General features: G+C 39.8%; 1 protein-coding gene across 4 annotated transcripts; it reads right to left on the bottom strand.

Moving 5' to 3' along the window:
• Window positions 1-9,992: 9,992 nt before the first annotated feature.
• nap1l4a (nucleosome assembly protein 1-like 4a) lies at window positions 9,993-20,722 on the bottom strand. Of its 4 annotated transcripts, none has more exons than XM_071503786.1 (15): window positions 20,642-20,722; window positions 19,569-19,606; window positions 19,103-19,175; window positions 18,149-18,293; window positions 17,330-17,416; window positions 16,735-16,869; window positions 16,564-16,635; window positions 16,339-16,478; window positions 15,963-16,108; window positions 13,858-13,877; window positions 13,606-13,725; window positions 13,393-13,428; window positions 13,104-13,157; window positions 12,091-12,125; window positions 9,993-11,698 (listed from the first exon to the last, which is right to left on the bottom strand). In XM_071503786.1, exons 2-14 carry the CDS (start codon window positions 19,582-19,584, stop codon window positions 12,120-12,122), a joined length of 1,050 nt encoding a protein of 349 aa, XP_071359887.1. In that variant the 5' UTR covers window positions 19,585-19,606; window positions 20,642-20,722; the 3' UTR covers window positions 9,993-11,698; window positions 12,091-12,119. The 4 variants fall into 4 exon arrangements, with proteins under 4 accessions (XP_071359887.1, XP_071359895.1, XP_071359869.1 ...); XM_071503794.1 differs by having other exon boundaries at window positions 20,621-20,646; XM_071503768.1 differs by lacking the exon at window positions 12,091-12,125.
• Between the last annotated feature and the right edge of the window lie 5,676 nt (window positions 20,723-26,398).

The following is a 26,398-nucleotide window of genomic DNA, read 5'->3' as shown; positions in this document are numbered from 1 at the left end:
ATTAGTCTAAATATTTGCCCATTCTGCAGTAAGTGATTGACTAATATGGTTAATTACCAGATTCGCACAGTGAACACAGCTGAGGACATGGGAAAAAGTCACCCTGACCCTATAAACCATTAACATCAACAATAATTTCAGGAGGATTTTAATAAGAATTCCATGTTTTGTTTTTTTTGTTTTTTTCATGCCCTGTAATTCATTCTCTTTATATGCCTCACCCGTGCCACCCAGCTCTCTAGTGATTCTTTTAAAAGGTAACCTTTCAGACTAAACATGTTTCACATCGGTGGCGTTTTACATAAACTCTGCTATTCCTGTCTGTTGATGTCAAGCCACTGAAACGCACCCAAACAGCCCACAAGCTGCTGTTTCCATCCAGTGAGCAGAGGGTTCATCAGACTGTACGTCAGTAGCTACCCAAAGAGAAGAGGTTTGGAAAGCACAGGCTGCTGTGCAGTGCTGCAGCAGGTACAGAGCTGAAACCTTTTCAGATTCAGCTTTAAAAAGATGAGTCAACTTGTTAAGTGAAGTAATTAGTTGAAAGTCATCTCAGGAGTTTACATGGAAGCCTAATTATTGTGTTAAATTAAATCAGTATATGGGGGTAAGGGCTTAACTAATGAATACATATAATAATGCTTGCCTTGTTTATTATTATGAAAACAAGGCTTATTATGAGATGAAACAACCATGACTTAGCTTAACGTGTAAAAACCCCACATTTCTACAATGTCTGTTTTCTTCAAACTATAAAAGAAGCCTCTTGGATAGTTTTAAATATATATCATCTCAACTTCAAACTCAACTTCAGGTAAAAAGTGTGGTTAAAGAATGTAAAAAGAAAGGTCAACTATAATTATGTCCTGACTTTACAAGTGTCACATGATGTTGGTGCAGTCTCAGGGAGCAGTGACCAAAAATGAAAGCTATATTGAAAGACTTTGATATCGCTGTATAGGTGTGTCCACTCTGTTATCATCCTCAAATATGTCACTCCCACGCTGAGTCCATCCGCAAACAACTGAGCAAAGTATCAGCCTGTCAGTCGCCTCACCGATTTAGTCCTGGTTAATCGTGGCAGACTGACACGAGCAGACTGTATCACAGATCTCCCGGAGCATGTGTGAATCAGCAGGAGGCGGTTGTAAGAAGCCAGATGTCATCGAGTCTTCCCCTGCAGCCCGTCCTGTCCTGACCATCAGCCACACAAACACCACCCGCACCCCAGTGTCTGGTTCAGATACACACACACGCGTCACTTGTGTGCACAGTGGCAAACGTGCATCAAGCACCCACTCCAGGCTCTTCTGTCTGCCTCTCTATCAGTCTCCCCACACAGATGATTTGGACAACCCCCCTCCCCCCCAGTTTCCTTCAGGAAGTGAAATGTCATTGCGGACTTCCACCCTCCCCAACACACATGCAACAGTTCTCCAGCAATTATACAAATTACTGGATGACCTTGTGTGCTGTGGAGTTAAAAGACCACCCATAAAACTTCACACATCGACACCACTATGATCTTACAGACACAGGAAGCACTAAAGGCCAGGGTGAATCAGCTTGACAGCCAGTCTACTGAGTAACCCCTTCATGAGTACTGACACTGGGGTGGGATGTGGCATCCTGTTTAATCCTCTCATCTCAAAGAAAAGGAAACCACATGTGTGGACTGAGTTCAAATAGCGTATCAGCTTCTGTTGAAGAGGTACACCACCGCCTCTTCACCTCCTTCCCCCTTTGTATTATGGGCTTTTCTTTTGTTGCCTGGCAGTGTGTGTGGTGTGTGTGTGTGTGTGTGTGATGTGCACATATGTGGGTTTTTTGTTTGAGTACTGTGGTGGAGCCTCGCAGACATGCCCAGGCAGTGACTCAGCATGTGGCGAAGCGCCTTACTTTGGAGGAGTTTGCTTGCCAAAGGAGAGCCAGGTGTGTGAGTCGGAGGGTTGTCCATGTGTGTGTACACAGGTTGAATACGTTGTATCTATCTCCATGTGTGTGTGAGTAAGGATCATTATTTACTTTTCCTGAGCATAAGTTTGGGGGATAATTAATCACATGCAGAAGTATTAGTGTAGAAGCAGACATCACGAGTTACTCTTCAGATATGACCCATATTCAAGCAGCACAGTCAGTTGTCTTTACATTGAGTGTTGTGGATCTTCTATCTCTTTAGTAATCCCTCTACACATTGTATATTGCAAACAGTGAGAGTGGTAACTGAGCTGATGTTCTCAAAACACCACAACCACATAGTGTGACTGCTGAGTTACAGCAGCAGTAAAACTTGCATGTGTCACTGTTTTCCTTATTTCGCAGGCGTATGGGAAAGTACATGTATTTTTGGAGGGAATCAGACTGTGTGATCTCTGGGGGTGTGTTGTGACAACCCTGGCTTCATATCAGCGCCCTCCGGTCCACACTGTCTCTGCATAGACGAAACAAAACCCCCGGGGAGGAAATGAGATAATGTGTCAGCTGCATCAAGTGAGGAGTGTTTTGATCACAAAAATGAACAGATAAACTGTGAGTTACTGACCACAGGGATTAAAAGAACTTTATGTCTGCTGTTCTTTTTTACCTTGTTTAATGTAGTGCGATGGTGCTTCACAGCCATGGGCACATAGGTGTGACAAGGCAGCAGGTGGAAGGACCAGAAAGGCCCAGAGTTTAGTAGTCTTGTCGAGGCTTGAAGCTGCCGAGGGTTTACTGTGAGTCACAGTATGTAAAAGAAACTACTATAAAACAGCAGATTGCAACTCACTGAACCCTGCTGGAATTCATTTTTTTTATTCTGAGAAAAGTCAGTGTTTCTAAGAAATTGGTATTCTATTTATGTCAATGCAAGATTCAGGGGTTATGTGCTGTATCACAAGACTGCAGATCTCTGATAATAAAAAGCAATAAATACAGCAACTGACAACAAGCTACATGAAATTATGCAGGTGTACCTTTTTAGGAAATTCATTATTGATATACCAATCATCCAGGCAAACTTAGACTTTTTTTCCCCTTCTCGTTTTTATTTAAACTACTGTATTTTCATTTAATTACAATTAATGTAGTAAAGATCTTTGATGAAAGAGAGACCAGGCCAGGACAGCAGCAATAAAGTGTGAATAAAAGTGTGGACTCTGTAAACTGCCGCACCCAGCAATTACTCTTACAACACACAGAAATCAGTGATTGTAATAGACTGCAATATCCTGGGCACAAATGTTTGCCATGACCCATCAATAAGACCAGAGAAAATATTGTGAAAGAGAAGGCGTTTTGTTAGCCAGGCTTTTATATTTGTGTGTATATTAGTACAGGTAAATGGATGTGATATTTAGTGTTGTGTGTGTTTATATGCGTTGTGTTATCCGGTGGAAGCCTCCCTCAGACAGTGAACTATACATAGTTGGCCTAACAATGGGGAGCAGTATGGATGAGCTGCCTGTGATGAGCTGCTGACAAGTACAGCAGAGCCCGCAGGTAACAGCTGCATACTGTGACACGTTTACGACTTTGGCCTGTCTCTCACACACACACACACACACACACACACACCCTCTTCAGCTCTTCTGCTCTTTGGTGACATGCCCTTGTGATGAGACTCCGCAGCTATTTGAGGCATTGTTCTGATAAGCCCTGTGTGTGTGTGTGTCTGTGGCATTCAGCAGCGTGGGAAAAAGAACAAATGGCTGATGAGGGCAGCGTGCACAGTCAAACACAGCGCTGCAAGAGGAACCGTTGGAGAACAATGAAAACAGAAATGACTGCTGCCACACACCCTGCACTCCTAGGAACTGAGCAACCCTGTCGGATGACAGAGATAAACATGGCAGAGAATCTACATCACGTCCCTCATAATCAATCAGCCAGTTTCCTCGTTACATTACAGCCAGATACTTATTTAGTGATGGAAGAACAATTAAGATCCTTTAACTTAAATAAAAGTCGCAATATTACATATTTGTGTTTTTTAATATCAAAAATAAAAATGCTTGTTGTGTAGAGTGGCCACTGTTACAATATTTTAATGAATTATTACTTTAGCATTGACATATTCATTGTAACTACCTTATTTACTTTTGATAGCTTAATCTATAAAAATTGATCACATTTTATAAGACGATCATATATTTATTTGAAATATTAACCTGCAAAAGAAATAGTTAATGGCCAGGTCAGATCAATGCAGTGGAGTAAACAGAAAAACATTTCTCTCTAAAATGTAGTGAAGTTGAAGCACCTCAAACTTGTGGCATATTAAACACAAACTAATTGTTGTGTCCCACTATCCGTAACACATACTTCAAGGCAAAGGTATGTGAACTATGCACTCTGTGATAACCACACTTCCTTCACACGCCCCACGGGCCATGTGAGAGTTAAGAGATGTGATCTAGCGAGTTGCCCGGAGAGACCAGCACCTTACACTTACCAATTTGACTCTGCAAAGAACGGCAGGCATGCAGGTCTGCAATCCTTCTCCTTCAGGAATGTAGCATTCACTTGGCCGTCTGCATAGCTTCACTACGACTTACGTGATAAACTTAGAGTCTCTCCATGGAACTAAAACTACTCTGTGGTGGGAGCAGGACCATGGTACAGACTTTTAGGCTTGATTGTCTTGTGCTGTTCACCTCTAAGCCATGACAAAAATGTTCATTCAAATGATGGTTCATCCATTATTGTGTCCAGTAACAATGTGGACTTATAGTAGAACGTTAAGCTAATGCCTCATTGTCAGGTAATCCACATAAAACCAACAGAGGGAGAGATAAGATGATAAATTAGTCAGAAAATTGTCCTGAATGTCTGCTCATTTTGGCAGCAGCAGTAATTGAACAAGTTTAAATTTGACTGGAAGTCATCAATCAAGATCACACTATTACATTTTTGTAACGATTACCTTATATAACCTCATGCTCCCATGAACTGTACAACCTTTAAATAAAGCAGAGCATGGTGCAGCAGGCAAAAGTGACAGACTTAAACCCGCCTTGGATCAGATTTTCTTTTCTTTGCTCTCCTTTATGCCATAATACCTGTTCATGCAGTCCAGCTCTGACTGGCAGCTTCATCTGTACTCGGAAGTCAAGGAGCGTGATTCAGGTTAAACATGCCACACCTAGTTCTCGGTTCATTCACTGATCCATTCATAAATCCAGAAAGAGGTGTGCTGCCTGTCGGTGCGCTGCGATTGAAGCTTGCTTTCCCACACATACCAGACAGAAAGGTAACATGATAATGCAGTAAATCAAATAAGATTAGCTTGGTTATAGTGACCATTGTTTTCAATCTTACATGTTAAGCGCCCAAAGATAAACTTAAAAGAACAAAGCGTGTCTGGTTGACAAGTTTAATGTAACAGATGACGGCAAAACTTTCTGATAACTCGGACACATTCAATTTTTTTCATACTTCAAAATCCATTTGGCACTGAGCGCCTTTTGAATTAAATTTTTTTTCCCCACAGTGACAACCTGAGCTCTTTCTAATGTTTCCTCAAATGTAGTTTTAGTTAAACACTTACTAAGTGGTCAGCTTAGGTTTGATCACACGCCCTTGCCTTTTTTTTTTTTTTACAAGAACCTTACACATTCTTCTCATTCTGTCATACTGTTTTTCCTCCCACAATCCAGAGAGACATGCCAGTCACGTAGATTGCATGCTGGGATAGAGTCCAGACTGAAATAATACATGATTGTATTTTTGCCAACAGCTGTCAAAATCTATATTTCTAACAGACGCCCACGTAAAACAATCAAACACTCCAGAACAAGATGAGCGGAGGGACCTGAAGGAACAGGTTGGCCTGAGAAAATGGAAAAGGTTTATTGTGAAACCCAGTGTTAGTCACAGCCATGTTTGGTCTAGCTGTTGGAGGAAATTGTGCACCGCTCTCCCCAAGGATGCTGCCCTTCCACAGTTTCCCATGAAATCTTGTTTATGTACACCAGGTGCCATCAGGAATGGTTATACTGACAGCCAAACTACCCCTTTGCATGTTTATTCATGCATTTGCCAATTTTTTTGAACTGCATAAATAATTTCCGCTCAAGTTTTGTCTTGTTTTCTGTTTTCTTTTCTTGTTTTTTTTTTGACTCAAAGGAATCTTTCACTTACAAATGAAATTGTAGTCATCTCCTGCTCTGCCCCATATAAGCAAAAACTACGCTTAAGTTTGAAGGACTACCAAACATATATCAAAGTAGCCTTCTCTCTAATGATTGGCTGAACAGGGTGGTCTTTTGACTCCAAACATATATGCAAATTGTCCATTGAACATTTCTGTAAAAACTTCAATGGAGGTTCACAATAAGTAGATCATTGGGTTTCCAATTCAGAGTGACTTACATAAACAAAACTAAGAATCTACAGTAATGCTAGAAATGATATTATAATTATTATTATATTATAATTCATCCTAAGAAAACATGAATATCCTATAGAAATCCATTCAACCAAGACATTTTCCTCAAAACCACAAAGAACGTTATGAGATTAGAATAGCCGTTAGGATTCGTCCTCTGGGGATCCCAAATATCACAAATAATTTAATGGCAATTTCGGTTGTTGTCGAGATATTTTAATCTGGGCCAAAGTGGTGGGCTGAGTGGCCAAGTTGCCATCCACAGAGCAATGCTGCTAACATGAGAGACAAAAACTTCAGCTTTGCACTTCATGCAGCAGCTGATAAACTGAAAGAAAGATCAAAAATTAGACATGCCCATAATCGAGCTGTAGTCAGGGAGAGCGGAGACTTCTTGTGTCAGCAGCACCAGTAACGTTATCAGATCTAGGAGGTAATGGGCTCTTTATCACACTGCCAGTTCAGCTCATTCAGTTCTGAGCACCAAACCGCCATCAGCAGCATAAAGCTCCTCTCTATTCCCTTCTCTCTGTGGAACTCTATCTGGCTCACATCACTTCCGACCGGGAGGGGACGACACAAAAGACCCCACACAGACAAACTCATTCAAACACACACTCATATGTGTGCTCCCGTAGAAGAGCTGCCAAAAGCACCTTAGGGCCAAGAGTGGGACGGTGGGTGCAGCTGCATTTGGGAGGAAGGTCGGAAGAAGACTGCGCCCTTTACACTTCTGCTGGATGAGGATGAGACGATGGCGGACAGCGTTATTTAGGGTTAATCCCAACAGTCTGAATACTTTCCTTTGTTCTGCTGCTCTGAACATGTGCGCAGTGTAAAGCTCATCTCCTAACTGATTTCTTATATATGTGTTGTTGATATAGTTAAATATCCTCTTTGTCCATCCATCTACGCACCTCCACACTTGTCAAAACATCGAACATTTGAGGAGGAGTGTGCAGAGGATGCCACAGAGCGCAGAAGATAAAGCCTGACTGTATTCTTTTCATTCTCCTGTCTTTCAACAGGATCAAATGAGTTGATTTCACTTATGTGTGGGTTGTTCAGTTCCAGAGATCCTTCTCACTCTCTGGATCTCAAGGTCTCTGGTCTGGTGCTGCACCTGTGTCTGCTTTTGGTCTAAATTTCTAAATAACGAAAATATTTCTCATAATACAGACAGAAGCTCTTCTATTGTAGCACTTAAGGGACTCTGAGAGCCTGAGGATAATTATCATTTGGTCCCTAAGACAGAACTCCAAGCAAAAGTGTTTGGCATACACCAGGCACTGCCCATCACCTGGTTAATACCATTGCTATGGTGGTGGCAGCACCACACTGTGAGTGGGGCTTGTCTTTAGCAGGGATACAGAGACTGGTAAGAACTGACGAAAGGGTGAAAGGAGTCAAATACAGAGAGGTCCTCAAAGAAAACCTGCTCCAGGCTGCGTGTGACCCAAGACTGGAGCAACAGTTCACCTTTCAGCATGACAAGGCAAACACATCCCTGACTGAGCTTCAGGGATCCTGATAGTCCTGACTGACTGTGGGGGGACCTGAAGATGGCAGTTCACAGATGCTTCCCATCCAATCTGATGCAGTTTGAGAAGATCTGTCAGGAGGAATGGGATAAACTGGCCAAATCCAGGTGTGCAAACCCTGTAGAGACTTACCCAGGAAGACTGGAAGCTGAGGTTACTTTCAAATGGGGCTTCTACAAAGTACTGAATTTATTATCTGAATACATTCAGGGAATGCATGATTTCAGTTTTGATTTTTAATAAATTTGCAAAAATTTCTACAAACATGTTTTCACTTTGGTATTACGAGTTGAGTATCTGTCGATTGATGGGCAAAAGTATTATCCTTTTAAAATTAAATCTACGACACAATAAAGTGAGCAAAAAGTGAAGGGGTCTGAATACTTTCTGAGGCCACTGTATGTATGTTTTATTGGGGTTATACATAACAAATTTAGCTGACAGACACTGTAGATTTCAATTTTCAGTTTAAACCAAAAGCAAGTAAATGTAAAATTTCATTTCCCTGGCCTTGTTACTAAAAGCACAGAAATGAGAGGTCAGACACAATTGGACTCCTTGTTACAGTGATGCAATCCTCAAAACCCCCACACAGCAGCCACAGCATGAATGAGGTCTTGTTCAGAAGTCTGTAGAGCAAAATCCCCAAAATTAAAGAAACCGGAGAGATTTCAGTCTGTGGTTTCTCTGTGTAGGACAGAAGGATCAGAATTGGCTGCCGAAAACTCGTTCCCTCCAAACATCAAAACCCCTCATACATTTTATTTCCTTACCACCATTTGTCATTTTTTTATTTATCAGTATTGTTGAACCTAGTGTTGACAGCTGGGTCATGATCTTGATCAAATCCAGTCATATGGATTGGTCTCATGTTGTCGCCTCTGTTCCCATGAAGATAGAAGTATAAACGTACACAGATGCAAGTGTTGCTGGACAAGGTGACAGGATAAGAAAGCACCCGTCTTTCAGCACTTAGCCGAAAACTTGGGTTGCTAGGACACAGTGTCGCCTTCCTCCTCCAAAAACTTCAGCAGACTCGGCCACTATCTCCTGCAATGTATTACAAGGGTCTCACAGAGGGGCGTACATGCTTCCTTTATCTGCAAGACAGGATTCCAGACATTCTGGTTGCCTTGCCTGACGTTGGGCTGAGCGTGAGCAAATTCCTCCAGCCTGGATACCACCCTGCTACAGCAGTCACCATGCTGATAGTGAGGCAGAGTCCTCTGTGCTCAGGTAAGCACACTGAGGCCATGACTGCAGGCTTTGGTCTAAGCTCTTGCCAATCATTTGCAGATCGTCATCTGCCTCATAGTAAAGTCAATATGTGTGACTATTCAGTGTTGTGTCAACAGCATATGCATTAACCCGAGGAAACATATTTTGCACACACAGTCTCTCGACAGCAATAGAAATATCATGAGATGGTCAGAGAAGTCGGTTACTGTGCCTTGCTCAGTAGGACACTGAGCGGTTTGTTGTAGCAGACATGTTGAAATGTCCCAGTTGGAAAAGCACAGGTGCAAATAATATAATGAATGATGGCTAAATTTCATTTAGCTGCTTCAGTTTCAGAATCTTAGTATTGTTCATGCTGGCTCACTGGATTACTCAAATTCAACAGAGCCATTGTTGTTATTAACACCTGTGCTTTTACTGTCATACTGCTGTAAAAACGGCCTACAGGTCATTAAGAGTTACCCAAGAACTTCACTTAATTACTTCCACAGCCCTCTACCTCTTTATTAGGGCTTTAAAATCCTTGGGCAAATCTCCAATGTGTCACATGATTAATGTGAGAGGAAGGAAGACAAATATTGTTCTGCTCAACAAACTTAAATTTTTCTCAGACCTCTCTCCAATCTTTGCTTATGTCTCTGAATTTCTCTTTAAAATAAAAAATACAAAAGTCTTTAGTGGAACGGCTCATACACTATATAACCTGTGATGAGGGGTTACAAGTAAACACTGCTTAATTTAAAGGGATCATAAACCCAAAAGTTCGTACAACTATTCTAAACTACTAGTGAACCCACAGATGGGACACAAACATACAACTAGGGACAAAGAACACAGAAAAGACATTTCCATGTCACACAACTTTAATAGAATATTTTAACTAACTCTGTACAAATTGAAAAGAAATATTGCGCAAGTAACAAATTGTGAATAAGAACCAGTTAAGGCCATTGCTAGCACACGGTCCAAGGTGGTAGATTTGAAGATGTCAACCGTGGCTCTGAAAGATCTGTCCAACAAGATCTACAATCGTTCTTTTTAAAAAGAGAGGAAGGGTGGGTTATTATTTCGCTTTTGCTGCTATTGATGACCAGCCACCAGGCAAAGGGGTCCAACCAAATGGCCGAAATCCAAGAGCAGTCTATAAAATACATTGGCAACCTCTTCCATTTGTTTCCACAGACATTCTACAGAATCATCCAACAATAACAGAAATATTTATATATTCTTAAACAACTTTAAATGCTGAATTAGATTACATTGTGTTAATGACAATTGGCAGACAATTTCATAAAAGAGGACGGTGTGTTTTGTCTTTCATTTTGGCTTCTTGGCAACAGAATTTACATTTATTCCAAACATCCTGCACCCTGTCCCATCACTAAATGAAATTTGTTAAGAACTAAATACATACCAGTAGAGATCTCTTATAAACCACAAAAGGTGGAGTGTCAGCCAGTGTGTCTGCCTAAATCTGACCTCTCATTTACCAGACTACATAAGATGCTTTGGAAAATTTTGCCTTAATTTCATTATTTGTTCTTTGTAGCACAAATTAAAAGAGCATTTTACAGGTGATGGGGAAAACGGGGACAAGTAATATGAGGTTATACCTGAGGTATAACCACATGCCCGTAACATGATCTTAATTAGTGTTACACATCTACTCTACTGCTCAGTTTAAATGCTTGTTAAACCCAGTACACCTGGGCAGAAGTGAGCAGTATTTATGGAGAGCACAGTTCCTCAATGTTTCAAATGCATTTTGATCATAAAAAACAACTTGGCAGTATTCATGTTTTGTTGACCTACTAAGCCCAAATAATGTTTGAGCTAATGAGAAGGGGCTTATAACTGTGGCTGGGCCTTAAAGAGATCTCAAAATGCACCACTTCATACAGCTGCATGACACCAGAATAAATAGTCCAATGACATGACAATGAACATTTAAAAAACTGTAAATTAAATTCAAAATGATACATTGTATGTCTCTTAAAAAAAACACCATAACAAAAGAAAAACACTTCAGCAACCCCAGTGAAAGATTAAGTCAAACTTGTTCAGCAGTTTCCTGGTTAACTATCACTTCTCTTGTTGGCATTAAAAAACCCTGAGTAACTGATTTATTTCCATGAAACTAAAGTTGGGATCCATTCCTTTCCTATCTTTTTTTTTTTTCCTAGATGATGATGTTCTGACTTTTTTGGCAGTAGTAACCTACTCCACCTTACCGAGGGAAAAGAAGACTATCCCTTAATGATTCCATGGTATTTCAATTTAAGTCAAGTCACTTCCTGCTTTGAGTTTGAATGAAGCCAAATAAAAAGGGGTGAGATGGGCGCAAGACAAAAGAAAAAGAAGTCATGCACATAATAAAAACGCAGTTTGGTTTGCGTTCTATTGCGTTCAGGTGAGAGTTTGTAAAAGGAGCCTGTAAGAGTAGGAGGATTTGCTGATTGGCTAAGATCTGAACTGACTGACAGCAGGTCTCCACCTCCCCTGATCACCACGGTTACTGCTGTTTGCATTCGGCAGGCTGGGGCTGTTCTTTCTGTGGGGAGCAGAAAGAGAAACCAGATTAGAAAATAAGGAGACAGAGAGGTAATGAAGCCACTGGTCATTAACAAGCAAGTAGAGGATGCTAAAAAGAAAGGAGATGCTAGAGAATGAAAGAACCTGATTTGGTACAGCAAAGGGACCAATGTTAGAAACCTGGGATGGGACAATAGGAGGAAACACAAATAGATGAAAAGAGGACTAACAGGACAAGAAGAATAGAAGCTTTATCTACCCAAGCTGTGAGTTAAGGATCCTAAACACCTCGGAGTACTGGGAGAATCAAGGATGTAGTGAAAGAGAGAGGCAGCCAGAATAATAAACCAAAGCCAATGGACGAAGACAGTGTACAATTTATGTGGGACGCCTTCCTTATTTCGCCCTTACCTAGAAATGCATGGGATGAGAATGATTGATTATGCCTGTAATGGAGGGGAATCCAGGGGAGGGAAAGACAACAATATGCACAAGTTTAATTACACTGAGAAATGACATAGTGAGCACAGTGAAACATTGGTGAAGTTGGTGAATTAGTACCCTGGATTCCTGAGGCTAACTGATAAACTGACAGCAGGTACCACGAGAGAACAACTCAACACAACAAGCTACTATAGAAACTCATTCACAGACACAGCAGCAATGTTGTTCACTCCCGAAAAACTGCTTACAGGACATGTGATGCACACTTACTCACTTTCAGTCTGGAAAAGCTCATAATGGAGCATAGTCGCTGCAACTTAACTTAAACTGAACCACAAAATAAAGGGCTTTCTCTCTGGCTGTCATTACATAATATTTTGTAACATGGGAAAATGAAAGCAGAAAAAGCAAACAGCTCTTTAAAACTCTACTATATGCAGAATGAATTGCATGTCTGAGCTGGTGGTGATAAGTGGAGGTACATGAAGGAACACACATTCTTACCATGCTGCTATAGTGACTTTACCAAAATTATACTCTGTAATTTGAGTTTAACACAGTTCATATTACCTCTTAGATTTATTCAAGATAACATTAGTTCAACATGATGGTAGGAGTTGAAACTTTGTTATGAGTGGCCAGTGAGGGCAGTCCTAGAACACACACACAGCACACTCTCATACACACCTGGTATGACAGGCACACAGAGAGGGCTGGTAAAAACTTAATGGATATTTTAAGGTCCACCGAGATTTGTCTCAATATACCTGATGGCCGGTATGACTATGGTGCAGGGGAAGGGGAGGGGGGAGGAGGGACCAAAGAGTGCGTTCCTTGTTTTTTAACACATACACAGCCCTTTCAACATGAAGAGAACTGTCTCGATAACACTGTTTGTTTTGTGACTTTAAAATGAAGGAAATTACCTAATATTTAAGTAAAATATTAATATTTTTAAAAAGTGCGGGTTGCAAGCTGACCTTGGGGTCAAAGTCTCCCTCATCATCGTCATCATCACCCTCCTCGTCTTGCTCCTGAGACACAAAAATGGTAATCATAAGAGATGCAAACAACTGTTTAATAATAATAATAATGATGATAATAATAAGATAAGAGGGACCGGTATAATTCTAAGGTTTAGCAGTGATGTGTATGGCAGTACAGTTGCCAAACCAAGTCCTGTGTGAGCAGTGGTGACCAGATGTCTGGCATTTCAGATCAAATACACAGGGTTTGTAAGTGGAAGTGGTATTACTGAGTATTACCAACCTCTTCATCTCCCTCTTCCATCTCCTCCTCTTCAAACTGCAATAAAATCAAGAGTGACAATAAATCTAACAGCAATGACAAGTTTAGCTTATATATCCTCAAACATGTCAGTTTACAAACATCTCATCTTGTGGCTAGAGAACAGGAGCTTTTGTGTGTTCATGTGCAACTCTGCGTGCACATGAACACATGTGTTGGAGGAAAATCACTCACGCTCTCGTCATCTTCCAGGGCCTCTCCAGTGAAATACAGCACTGCTCTGGGAACTATTCTCTCACGGAAGAAATGACCAATCTCAAAGTCTGTGGCTAGAGTGAACTCAGAGTCTTCGTCCTATTAAAAAAAAAAAGAACACAGGCTTTTTTTTTTTTTTAAACACAGCTACAAATGCAATATATTGATGGTAAGAGAATAAGCAATAAAATGGATGGTGATTTTATGAAGAATAAGCTACAATTTACTCACCATTTCTCCATCTGGTGAAGCTGTAAAGGAAAGGAGAAAGAATGTAAGCAATAAGCACCTTAATGCACTGGTTTAAAAGGAATTTTAAGGTGTGATGTAAAGTGTTAAAAATAGAATTTGAATTGGCACAATTATTGTATTTTTAATCACCAATTAGGCCAACAGTTACAGTTGGACATTTTATAATTTAGACAGCTTTTGCATTAGCCAAGACAAGTCAAGACAACAAGCCCATTTATGGTAAAGACTATACTTATTACAAATGAGGTCACACCACAGTGACAGGCTATTAACAAGCAGCTGTGTTTCACCAGCCCATCATTAACATGACTAAAGGTGACATCACCCTGTCCTTCTTACTCTGTCAATACTATTGTATGTAACTACTTTGTTTCACTTGCATTAATCTGTGCTCACATGAATATCATAGTTTCATCATGTTGGTCCACTACAGTAACATCATTAACATCAATTTAAAAAACAGGCTCATGCTTTCGTGAGTAACTGCAAAAACTTGCCCTGTTTTGCTGACATTACCCTACACAGTGGTCTCCATTGAGTGGCACTGAGTTTGGTCTTAAAAAAATTAGATAATGATGTATTGCCTGACATTCTTCTGTTTTTTTAACATCGAGTAAACTTATCAGGGCTGTGTGGTGGATTAACCATTTATCGGAGACAACATTTCTAAATTACCTCAAATATATATTTGCCATTTCTGTACCAACACATCTGATGTTATATATATGATAACAACCTGCTGATTTTTTTTTTCCTGTTCAGGATTGAACACAAAATTCCAATGAGTTTGTACAATGAAAGAATCTATGTTTTTTAAAGTTGTTTCACAAAAGCATTCTCACAATACTTTCTCTTATATCCTGATAAAAGATAAGATTGATGACAAAAAAAATGAACGTTCTCTGAGGGTATATGCAGATATGAAAAGAGTTCATCTTGTTTGGTTACCGTTGCCATGGTGAAAAAACCAAAAATAACAAAACAATTTTCTTCAATAATTTTGACCCATCAAAAGAAATATACAATAAATCTTGCTCATATCTGTGGTTAGTTAGTCACACATGTTCTTGTGCCTGTTCACATGCTCAGCATGTGATGACTTATTCACTGATGGACATCCCAGCCCTGGAGCTGCACACCTTCATAAACTTCACAAAAAGCTATTTATATTCACCAGTCATGAACCAAGGATATGATTGAACCATTATGACAAACATATGCTCAGCCAATGAGTGTTTAGGTGAACTTCTCAAAGTCAGAATAAGTCTGGGCATGTCTGACAGGTAAGTTGACTATACAGGAAAGACAATACAGTCATTAAGTAAAGGTGTATTCTGCCTAACGTACTGATCCTTTGAGAAAGAATTACTCATTTGAAGATATCTGATTTAATGGATCCGTCACTGTATTATTCACCTACTGTTTATTCAAATGAAAAAAAGCAGTCAAATTGAAACAAAAGATTGACTTCTATACTGACCTTCTTCACCTTTATTGAGGGCAACTCAAAGCTGAGAGAGTAATAAGGTTTTGGTTCTATCATTTAAATAGATTAACATAAAAGTTTTTGTTTTTTTTTTAATCAAACTTTAGGATTTCCTCCACTGTTATTCAATCTGTGATTTGACTTCTTCAAGTACTTTCTCTTTATTTATCCTTTCAAAGCTCTTTGAGATGTTTACTCTTGAAAGGTTAGCTATTAGTAATAGTAAAATGATTTAAAAATGATTTATATGGAGATCAGTAATTTGTACAATGTTTTCAGGTAGTGGTTAGAAGTTGCTGTAAAGGTTATAAAGTTGGTTGAACACAGCTTCACGTAAAAAGTCTCAGTGAGCATCAGACATGCTGTCCATTCCACTGCAGGGTGACTGCATTATTTGACGCAGTAAAAGAGTCTGGCGCCACCTGGTGCTGAATTCAGTTCAATGCAGTGATAGTAAAACCACATAACACGCATGTTAACATGTTGCCACACTGCCTGCAGGTTAATGTGTGTCTGCATGTTTCTGGGTCCCCTTTCAGAGTTTTCAATAGGTTTCAGAGTTTGCTCTACACTTGTGTTTATTTATGTGTGTTCTCACCTTTGACAGGATTAAAGAAGTTGAAGAAAGAGTCGTTGGGGACCTGTTTGGTAACAGTGCGAACAGTGCCACGGCCTTTATGCTTTTGCTTCTTCTTAATTGTTTTCACTGTCACATCCTTCCCCTTGTGCCAATCTATTTGACAGCTAGAGAGAGGAGGTGTGGAAAGAAGTGAGAGGCTGCAGGAAGTAAGGACGCAAAAAGGTAAAAGCTAGAAGAGGTGCCAAGAGGAGGCTGATATGTGGGATGTAAATATAGACAGAGTGAACAGAAATGTTTTACAAACCACACAGTATCTATTTGTTAACTTTACCACTCAACATCATGTATGTTAAAACCACAGCTTTACAAGAATTTTGTGTGCTGTGGCTCTCACCCTTCACAGTCAATGATCTCTGGCCCCTCGAATGAGAAAGGGTCTGAGGCATCAGGCTCTGACTTCATCTTGTAGACTTTAGTAAGGACTGCATTGTTGAAGTAACCATTGGGCTCAAAGTGGAACTCTAATGTGAAACTCTGTGACAGGAAAAAAAAGATAATAATTTCACTCAGCATTTAAAATCTATTTAGTTTGGAATGATAACACCATGTAGATACTGACCATTGGCTGTCCTGGCTCAGAAAACTTGACTTGAATATCTTTCAGGTGTTTAAGGATGGGCTCATCATGCTCCTGGTGGGAGATTAACAGACAGGTGAGAGACTTAGGACACTTTTCCGAAATGTGACATGTCTATGAGGCACAAGTGACAGATGAATCATTGAAATTAACCTGTAGCATGTCACTGAGCATGTCCACACTCTTGAATATAGTGAGCCAGAACTCAGGAATGCCTTTTGGGTCTTCCTCTGGCGTGGCTTCCTCTTTCTTTGCATCTTCAATTGCAGCTTTTTCCTTTACTTCCTCCTGCAAGCAGTGACCAGAGCACTTATCAAAATCCACTGTGTACAAATCTAAACAATTTAGTTTGTTAAGCTTTTGTGATGTCTCATTGAGATCAAGACCCTTTACAAACACAAATGTTGTGTGTACAAAGAATTAAGACTCACACAAGATAACAGCAACACTTGTTAGTCACACAAACAGTCATCCCAGTTTGTTAGTCCCTGTAATTCTCATTAAAACCACATCTCCCATAAACCTCTTCTTTCTTCTTGGATACTACTGTCGGCTTTGCCCAAGTGTGCATTTTCTCAGTTGCTTTATGTAAGGGGTCAAAGATGTTGAAAATGTCTTGTTTTGTTTTTGGTACATTCCTGTGTGTGGTGTGGTATAAAAAAATCTATTTTCCTTTGCTGTGGAAAACCAGAAGCAAAAGCATTTGGAAAAGTGAGCTGGCTCTAAAAGCAAACAAAGTTGTACTTACAGCTAGCGCCTCTTCTTCCTCTCTGTCACTGTGCCACTCACACTCCTCATCTGTGGGTTCCACTGTTCCCGTGACAATATCTCGTCTCTGTGACAGACACATATTATAACAAAGTTGAAAACATTTTAGAAAGGGATTTGGCAATATTAGCATGAAATATCTATATCTGACCAAGCATTCATTTGACAAGGCTGAATTATTTTCAGCTAGCATGCTGAAATATAAACCATTTGAGAGTGAGATGGACACACAGACACAGACACACACAGACACACACAGACACACAGACACACACACACACACACACACACACAGACAGACAGACAGACAGACAGACAGACAGACAGACAGACAGACAGACAGACAGACAGACAGACAGACACACACACACACACACACACACACACACACAGAGTGCAAACAGGTGCAGCAGGATTACAGCTGCCAGTCTTCAGGGCGACTAAGAATGGCTCAGTTTTTGTCACTGGCTCTGGAAATAGCCTTTACTGACAAAAGAACAGTTGACTACTCGTTGTGGCAGTTTTCAATTTAGCACCAAGGATGTGTCCCTACTGACTTAGGTCAGACCAGAGAGACATATTTCACCACCCATTAGTGCAGGAAACGATCAGTGATTCTTCAATATTTTCTCTCTTAATAAATAACGGACCTTTTTTTGCTAATGGTCTTTGTTCTAGTCTTTGTTGTGCTTCCATGAACATAAACTGAGCAAAGAACACTGTGTACATCTAGTGTTACAATCAAGTACAGCAAAGCAGCATTAAGAAAAAGTTCTGTTATAAAAAATATCAACTGTACCTTGTCGAACAGTGGCTGATAGAGGGCAGCATACTTCCTCTCTAGCTCATGGACTTCCTCGTAGAACTCAGCCTCTATGTTAGCACACTGCGCCTGTAGCCTTTTCAAGGCATGCACTCGCCTCTTCACTGCTTTGGGAAGCATGCTAAGAAAGAGGAGAGACATGAGAACTGATCTCAATTTAAACCATATGTAGTAAAAATATGATTGTTAAGTGGGTTTTCTTTTTTACTCTGAGGTAAAACTGTAATCCTCTATCAACTTGTACACAATTTTTAATCTGCTAAACTAGTGACTCCTAAAGAGTTAGGAAGCACCAAAGGGTCACAAGATGATTTTATAAGATTGAAAGATGAATTTGTGTTTGGGTGTCAACTGAGATGCCGTCAATTACCTACACTTCTTCAGCTTTGTCTATCGATTTGAGAAAATTTTGGGCAATTTGATGTAAGCAGTAGAATAGTTCACTGTACTTCACTGCAATTAGATATTTTTTATGTGATTTTTGCGTATGTATTAAGTATTTCAAATAAAGTAACACAAAAACCCCCAGATGATATCAAGGTCAAAGTACACCTCACCACAATCCCCACCTTGGGTAATACAGTACCATGTTTACATTATGTGGAAGTTGCTGGTTGACTGTAAGTGCCAAGTCACTACACATTAACTTCATCCCTTACAGCTGTTGTTTAGATACAATAGGTTTTTAAAAATGGTTACAGTAGTGAATAGGATGAGAAGCAAAAGCAGTCACTATTTTGCACTATTGCCACCTGAAGTTGTCCGACAACTAATGTGAATGCTAGTATGTTGTAACCATCAGAATCAGAATCAGAATCAATTTTATTGCCAAGTATGTTTCACATACAAGGAATTTGTTCTGGTGATTGGTACAGTTGGCAATCTTTCCATTTTTTTACCCCCCATCGGCCATAAATCATCTACACTGACCTTTCCAAGAAGTGGAAGCTGACAGGTCTGTCCATTTGCCCACCTGGATTTGGCATCCCTTGATCCCCTTTACCTGCCAAACCAACAAAGAACACTGAAGCAGGTGTATGTTTCACATTATCATTAGACAGAGTTCTGATTAAAATTGCAACACTGTGGGTTGTACCATTCTTTTCATCCACATTTAGAATTGAAAGCCCAGCAGTGCTTTTTTTAATTGTGTCTCACCATACACTAAATACTGCAACAAAATGAATTGTGTAATCTTGTGACAACTATAGTGTTGAGTTTATGTGTAGACTCAGAAGAAGTCAGAGTTGCTGATGATTGGTAATTTTTAGGTTATATTCGACAACACAAGTTAGCCATTCTACTATGCTCTTTATTACATGCATGTAAACTTGAATATATGACAGTTAAATACTGAGTCAACTCAGATGTACCAACATTTGTACAAAGCTTTTACCTTTACTGGCGTCCATTATCGAATGGCAACTCCTTCCTCTGTTAGAAGCAGATCAGTTATATTAGACATATGCTAATGTAGGGTTATGGCACAGTACTGACAGAGGAAGCTGCCTACAACGTGAATGACGAACACAATCGGTATCGATTGTATTTCATCAGGGAGCCGGGGTTTGCATTTAATCGAACTTCTACATGTGAGACGGTTTACATCATTACATAGCTTTAAATCATCAGATAGATACTTAATCAGTCCGAAGGGAAATTCTTTCTTTGAAATGTAAAACACATGATTTTACTTGAGGCACAAGCTGAGACAAGTGTCAACTATGAAAAAAAAAGAGTGGGAAACAAGTTGAGTTTTCTCCAACTGATCAACAGCAACACTGGTGTTGAGCAAGCGCAGGCCGATGACGCACTGACATGCTAATGGCAGCTGGGCTCGGCTATGACAGTCAGAGTTAGCACGTCTCCATTTATATAAAGTAAAATGGTCATCGCTGCCTCTGACAGTCGCAGGGAACCACTGAGAAAACAATGTGCCATGAAACTACATGCTAACATCAGCTGTCCAACACGCGGATACTGATAACTACCCAGTATGGGCGGTGCCAAAGATCTGACAGCAGCCAACCTGGATAGCTAGCTAGCTAGCTAGCAAGTAACTACGAGACAACGTGCTATGAACAATGCTTTAGCTAACAGCAAATACCAAGGTTAACACTTATCATCAACCCTTTTTCTCACATTCGCCCCAGACATTTGGAATAAATTATTCTAGTAAATGAATGAAGGAACAACGCTACGCCCTCAGATTATGTAGATAAAACTGGCCGTTAGCGTTACGGTTGCTAGCTTACTGCTAGCCGCATTCGCAAGGTAGCCACCGTTAGCTCGCTGGTTAATAAAAAGCTCCAGAGTCAGAGAGGAAAGTGTCGGAAAGACAGTTCGCCAGCGGTCTATCAAATTAGTGCGATAACTCGTAACGTTAATGTTAAACGGCTTAACGTGCGAGCAAAATGGTAAAAAAATCAATGAAACATCTGCGCTTACTTGCTGTTTTAGCTGACTTACCTCTAGCCGAGCGGAATTCTTGCTGGTCGCCTCGCTCACGCGCGTCAGCATTCTGGATTCTAATTGGACAACCGGCGAAGGGGGGGGGGGACACGGTGCTGCGTTCAAGTGCAACTGAGAAAATCTTCTTCTTGGGAAAAATGTACTGGCTTTGCTCAATTGCCTCTGCTCTCTCAAATAAAACATACAAACAAATAAAGAATGAGAAAAGTCTGCTATTGCACAAATCCAATCTAATTATAATCTCAAAGATATTTAAGATTCATCTACAGGCATGTTTTAAATTATGTAAAAACTCTGCAATGAGTAATATTTTGTTTAATATGTTTTTACCACATAGAAAGTGGAAAAATATTTGGAAAACTGGGGCTGGAAACACATTTATGTTTAATTCCTCATTCAGAAATTATGAATGAGTCTGTTGTGCACCAAAATTGGCAACTAGCAGACGTATCAGAATGGTAAGTGTAGTTAGCATCTTTTATTTGTTCTTGTTGTTTATTAGCTTGTAGCTGGCAGTGGCTGACACAGTGTTAGTGGATGTGCTAATGCAAACTCTTGCTCTCTGTACTGACAAGGTTTTGGGTTTATCTTGCCCTCCCCTCGTTTGCTCCATATGTATTTGACTTATGAAACCCTGGCTGTCTGAATCTGGGTCGCTGCAGTTCCAAGGTGAAAATATGCAGTCATAGTGTTCACTGCTAATTTTGCTCATGATACGTCTTGTATTATATAAGGTATACGCAAGGTTAAAAACTTGATTTTCATTGGAGGGGGTCTTTAAAGCATCCCTTACTGAATCTATCTCACATAAAACTTGTTGGATGTTGGATAACTTGGATGTGAAATAAGAGCACAAACCGAAATGATGTTAGCTGGCAGCTCAAAGCAAGAGAGTAAGATGTCTGCTTATGAAGACTCATGAGCCGAGTCTGTTCAGGTGAACTGCATCACTGACAATTGTTCATCTTCACCCTCTGACTTCCTGGCAAAAGAATGACTGACAAATATAGAGCCAAGCCTGGGGCTGTCACACTCTCTCCCATATTTGAAATGCTTGATCTAGTATCTGCTATAATGTTTCAAGGGAAGTCAACATAAGTGCAACTCAAATGCCAATGGGGTCTACCCCAGTGGCCCTTGTACTATAATATTATAAGCTCTCTAAGTTCTCTGTCTATCTGCTAAATATACTATGTCTACAATAATGATTACTATATTTACTATACTCATCACAAAAATAATTGAAGTGTGAAGAATAATGTCACAATATATGTAAACTGTGTGTATCACTGATTATGTGCACATGTGTTAAACTCAAGTAAATATATCATTTTTAAAAAATGCAGTATGAAAAAGTCAGAACATAATGGTGTATGTGTGGTGGACGAGAACATGGTTTTTAAAAAAATGTAGTTAAAGAGAATCAGAATATAATGGTGTCTATTGGGCATGGATTTAATTAAAGAAAAAAAAGATAAGCCTCATGAATGTAATATAGAAGATTTATGTCTTGTCGAGAAATAACGAGCTATGTCCCACAGTTTCGATAGATAATGAGGTATTCATCCAATTCAGGTGTTCTACTGAAAATGGTTTTAACTGTAAGACAATAGACATGACCTGGGAGGGGTCAGGTTTGATGGGCACGACTGTTTCGGTAGACATACAGTTCCGATGGATCCTGGTGAAATATGATAGGAGGCATGGTCAGTTTTTGGATTATAAAAGAAGATGTCACGTATCATGTATTCAGATCAACTTTTTGTTGAAAGTCTTGAAATAAAAGAAACAGTCTTTTCATGTGGGTTTCAGACCACAGCTTGAAATAGATTTTTATCTATGGATGTATGTTGTGAGTGCTCCAGATTATGTTTGTACCACAAGAGGGCTTCATACACCTGTGCTTCATAGGAGACACTGTCTCTATTAGTGTCTGCACACTGACAGAGGCTCTCATATTTTTTATGAATGTATTTATCAGTCAACACCTTTGTGTTTTTCATATTTTGTAGCACATGTGGAAGATTCAAATCTGCTTGTTTTCATTCTGCAAGACAAGCCCTTGGGATGTTTGCCACATACGAAAAAAAAAAATAAAAATCAAAGAAAAAAAAAGCACAAAACGAAACAAAAAACCCCCATTATTAAACAGGAACAAATAAGATATATACAGTACATTCACAGTAGCTGACCTAGCTCTTTGTACATTAACATGGCTGTTAGAGATGACTGGATGACCTGGTTTATGACTGGAATGGGTAAAATCTAATTCTCTTTGCAAAATTTGAAAATACAGAAAAGAATGGTTAAAGCGAAATATTTTGTGGTTTTACCGGTCAATAACTAGTTGGGAATGATTCTGATGGCATGAACTGAAGATGATGATAATTATTGTTGATGACACAAATGCTACATTTTATTCTTACACCGGAAAATAGCTGAAATAGCCTTTCTGTATTATAAAACAACACATCATCGTTGAACAGAAAGCCATATTTGAGAAAAGGCATCATTGAGCACCGGTAGTTAGTGTTTGCATGAATGATGCAGTAGGACAGAGCTATCAATTACCTGCTTTGTCAGATAACATCAGTGTTTTATTGGATCCAAGAGATGACATAGAGGGAGATTTTAAATGTGTGTGACAGAAAGGTTTCAAAGTGGGAAGTGGTAATAGCTTTGAGTCATTTTCTGTCACTATCCACAAATGGATAGACCCATTTGCTTTTCTTCTCTCGTCATTAGGAATTACATCTAAAATTAGAAATTCCACTGCCTTTTCACATATTATTTATTTAGAAATACTGTGTGTATTTGAAAATGTTCTGTCACAAGGGCACAGAGCATTTCACAAGACTAAATCAGTAGTGATCATCTGTTCATATGCAGCATCCTACTGATCCTCCCATTAACTTTTTTTTCAGTTGTACATGTTCTTTTTGCGGAAATAGCCCATTGAGGAACAAACATAAAAAACACTAAAATTCTGTTTGCTATCAACCATTATGGAGTCTACACACTTGAGAGGAAGTGACAGCACTGGGGCCCCTCAGGGTACGATTGTGGTGACCAGGCTTTGTGCCTGTCACAGTGTGACATTTACCAGCAGGGTCTGTACTCACAGAGGAAATCAAATGTGATTGTGTAGCATTTGGGATGAGCCAGAGATTTAGAAACGTAGAAAGTAATGTACAGTAATCGCTAATTTTGGAAATGTAGCATGGTGGGAGTATAATTTGAAGCAGAATCTGTCGCTAAATGTACAGAGGAGCTCATTGTGGATCTGGATCTGGATCTTTGAGTTAAAATTAATAAAACAAAGCATAAAAATGACTTTGAATTCAGGTATTTGAAAGCCTTTTATAGTTTAGCAACCCTCTGCATAGTCTTTGTTGAAGTGGCTGTCAAGACAATTGTTACACCTGCAGCTCTCACACAAAGCTGTACTTTACATCCTCAGCAAGTCCACTCCACGATTACACCCGCGCTCAGTCTTTTGTACTCACCCCTCCTCTTGAGTGGGTAGCACACACCTGGCTGTACAAATGTTATCTATGCTGGTGCATCTTCACTTTTCTAGTCAAAGGTCCTTCCCAGCTGTGTTTGCTCATGATAGTGCAAGTGTTTGCTCTGCACACATAGACGATGCAAGATTAATTCTTATCACACCCCTGTGCATTCTGTCAGGTTGGCAACTGAGATCATGTCTGTGAATTACTGAAGAAGCACCCTAGAGTGGGTGTTAAGAAGTGAAATTCACAGATCCATGTGTTCATCATACATCACTGTTGGTCTTGAATAGCAGGTTGTTAGAGCTGGAGAAAACACAGAGAACATCACAGCAAACCTCAATTGGTCAAATGCATTTTATCCGTCACTATCAGTATGGTCAGATTTTCAGTGTGGTCAGATTTTTCTGTCATACATACAACACCTACAGCATGTCTGTACGTCCTTTTCTTCAGTTAAAAGTTTCTTGATAAAGGTTTCCGGAGCCAATTACATGGTATTAAGATAGAGGTTGATATACTGTGTGTTACTCAAAAGAAAAATAAGACAAATTTGTGATTTCTTGGCTAAACCAAATGTTGTTTATTTGAATATATGGGCTGTATTATCCAGCGTTTCCAGTTGTTTTACCAGTTTTTAGGTATGACTGTGTTTGTCATTTTCTATCTTAGCAATGTAACCATTTGTTGACATGTTGATGAAGTTGTCCCCTTGCCTTCTGCCAGATGCATGCTTGGACGGGCCCTCGTGACAATATATAGAAATAAATGGGTAAAAACAGTGAATGGGTGATTGGACCTTTGCATGTAATCGTCTTCACATTTTCATGCATTGATTAGTGGATTCCTCAGCATTGATTGCTTGATTGTGGAAATGTATGGTACAGACAGATCTGGAGACTGGAGCTTTAAAATCTCTCTGATCAATATTTTTGCCTTTGGAAAGAAAAATACGCACTTATTGGTATATTGGTCATGGGCTGGAATCAGAATGGTCTAGACTCAAGTCAACACCCCTGTTGTAATTTATTGTTCACAGATTTTTTTTTTTTTTGTGTCCTTGTTTCTCACTTGTGTTACTTGTACAAACACATGCACACACGCACACTGAAAAAAAAAGAGAAAAGAATCGACTTCTTCCTGAAAGTGGATATCATGATAGCTCTTGTCTCTTCTCGTTGATTGAACATGTAGCAACATTGTCTCCGTTGGCCCTTCTCATCCCACCAGGGTATTGGTTTTGTGAATGAAGTGTCCAAACTCCCAGATGGCAATATTGATATGGCCGGGGGGACAGGGCAGTGTTTACGAGCCATCCTGCCCCTGCATCCTCTGTCGTCCATTAAGCCCCTCTCCTCCTAACGCATGGGTAATGGCCTATCTGTACACCATAATCAGACAGACACACACATACACACTGACTGTAAAAAGCCATCAAAATAAGACACACAAACAAGCACACACACAGTTAGCAGCCACATTGACACAGCTGCAGTCATTATTCACAGGAGGAGGTCTTGGGTTTGGGGGGGGTGAGGGATGAAAAATGGCAAGCGGAAATACTAGATCTCGTCTGAGGTGGCTACGACAGACGCCCCTGCATGCGTAACAAATTCAGCAGAGCCATCGATCCAACTTGTGGCAGGCTGAGTTCTCTGCTCACACTTTACGCAATGTGAGTGCAGTTTAGTTTAATCTGCACCGATAAGCAATTTCAATCATGACATCTTGTTTGTTTGTTTTTGTCTGTTGGTTGTCCTCTGCAGTCGCCCTCATCCTGATTCTGCAACGACAGCTAAACCTTTTAGCCACCAACAAAAACAACCCATAACACCTCCTATCACACATGCACACACACACAAAATGACAGATTTGTGTGTTGAAAAAATATAATTGACTAGTGACTGTTTTTTTCCCTATAATTTCAGTATCAAAAATTTGACAACAAAACAGTGTTTATTCAAATCCTGACAGTTAAGGATTTTTTGCCAAGGGCACACTTACTTTCATGTTTTATTATATTTATTATGAATAGAACGAGTCTGCCAATGTAACAATTATTTTTTACGGGAAAACGAGTTATATTTTATTGGGTTTTGTGTCCATACTTAGCTGATACAGCAGTGGTTTGGCTGCAAGTGCTCTCAGTTAGGATTTCCTCTCTGCTAAATTTATGCAGCAGTGGTGGTGTACGCTTTTCTGAAGCCCCCGAGGTCCCAAAAGATGACACTTTTTAATCATGTGC

The sequence above is a fragment of the Trachinotus anak genome, unplaced genomic scaffold (assembly GCF_046630095.1).
Source record: "Trachinotus anak isolate AG129_WGS33_773 ecotype Australia unplaced genomic scaffold, CSIRO_AGI_Tana_v1 ptg000002l, whole genome shotgun sequence".
Classification (NCBI taxonomy): Eukaryota; Metazoa; Chordata; class Actinopteri; order Carangiformes; family Carangidae; genus Trachinotus; species Trachinotus anak.
This window is presented reverse-complemented; position numbering and strand designations above follow the sequence as displayed.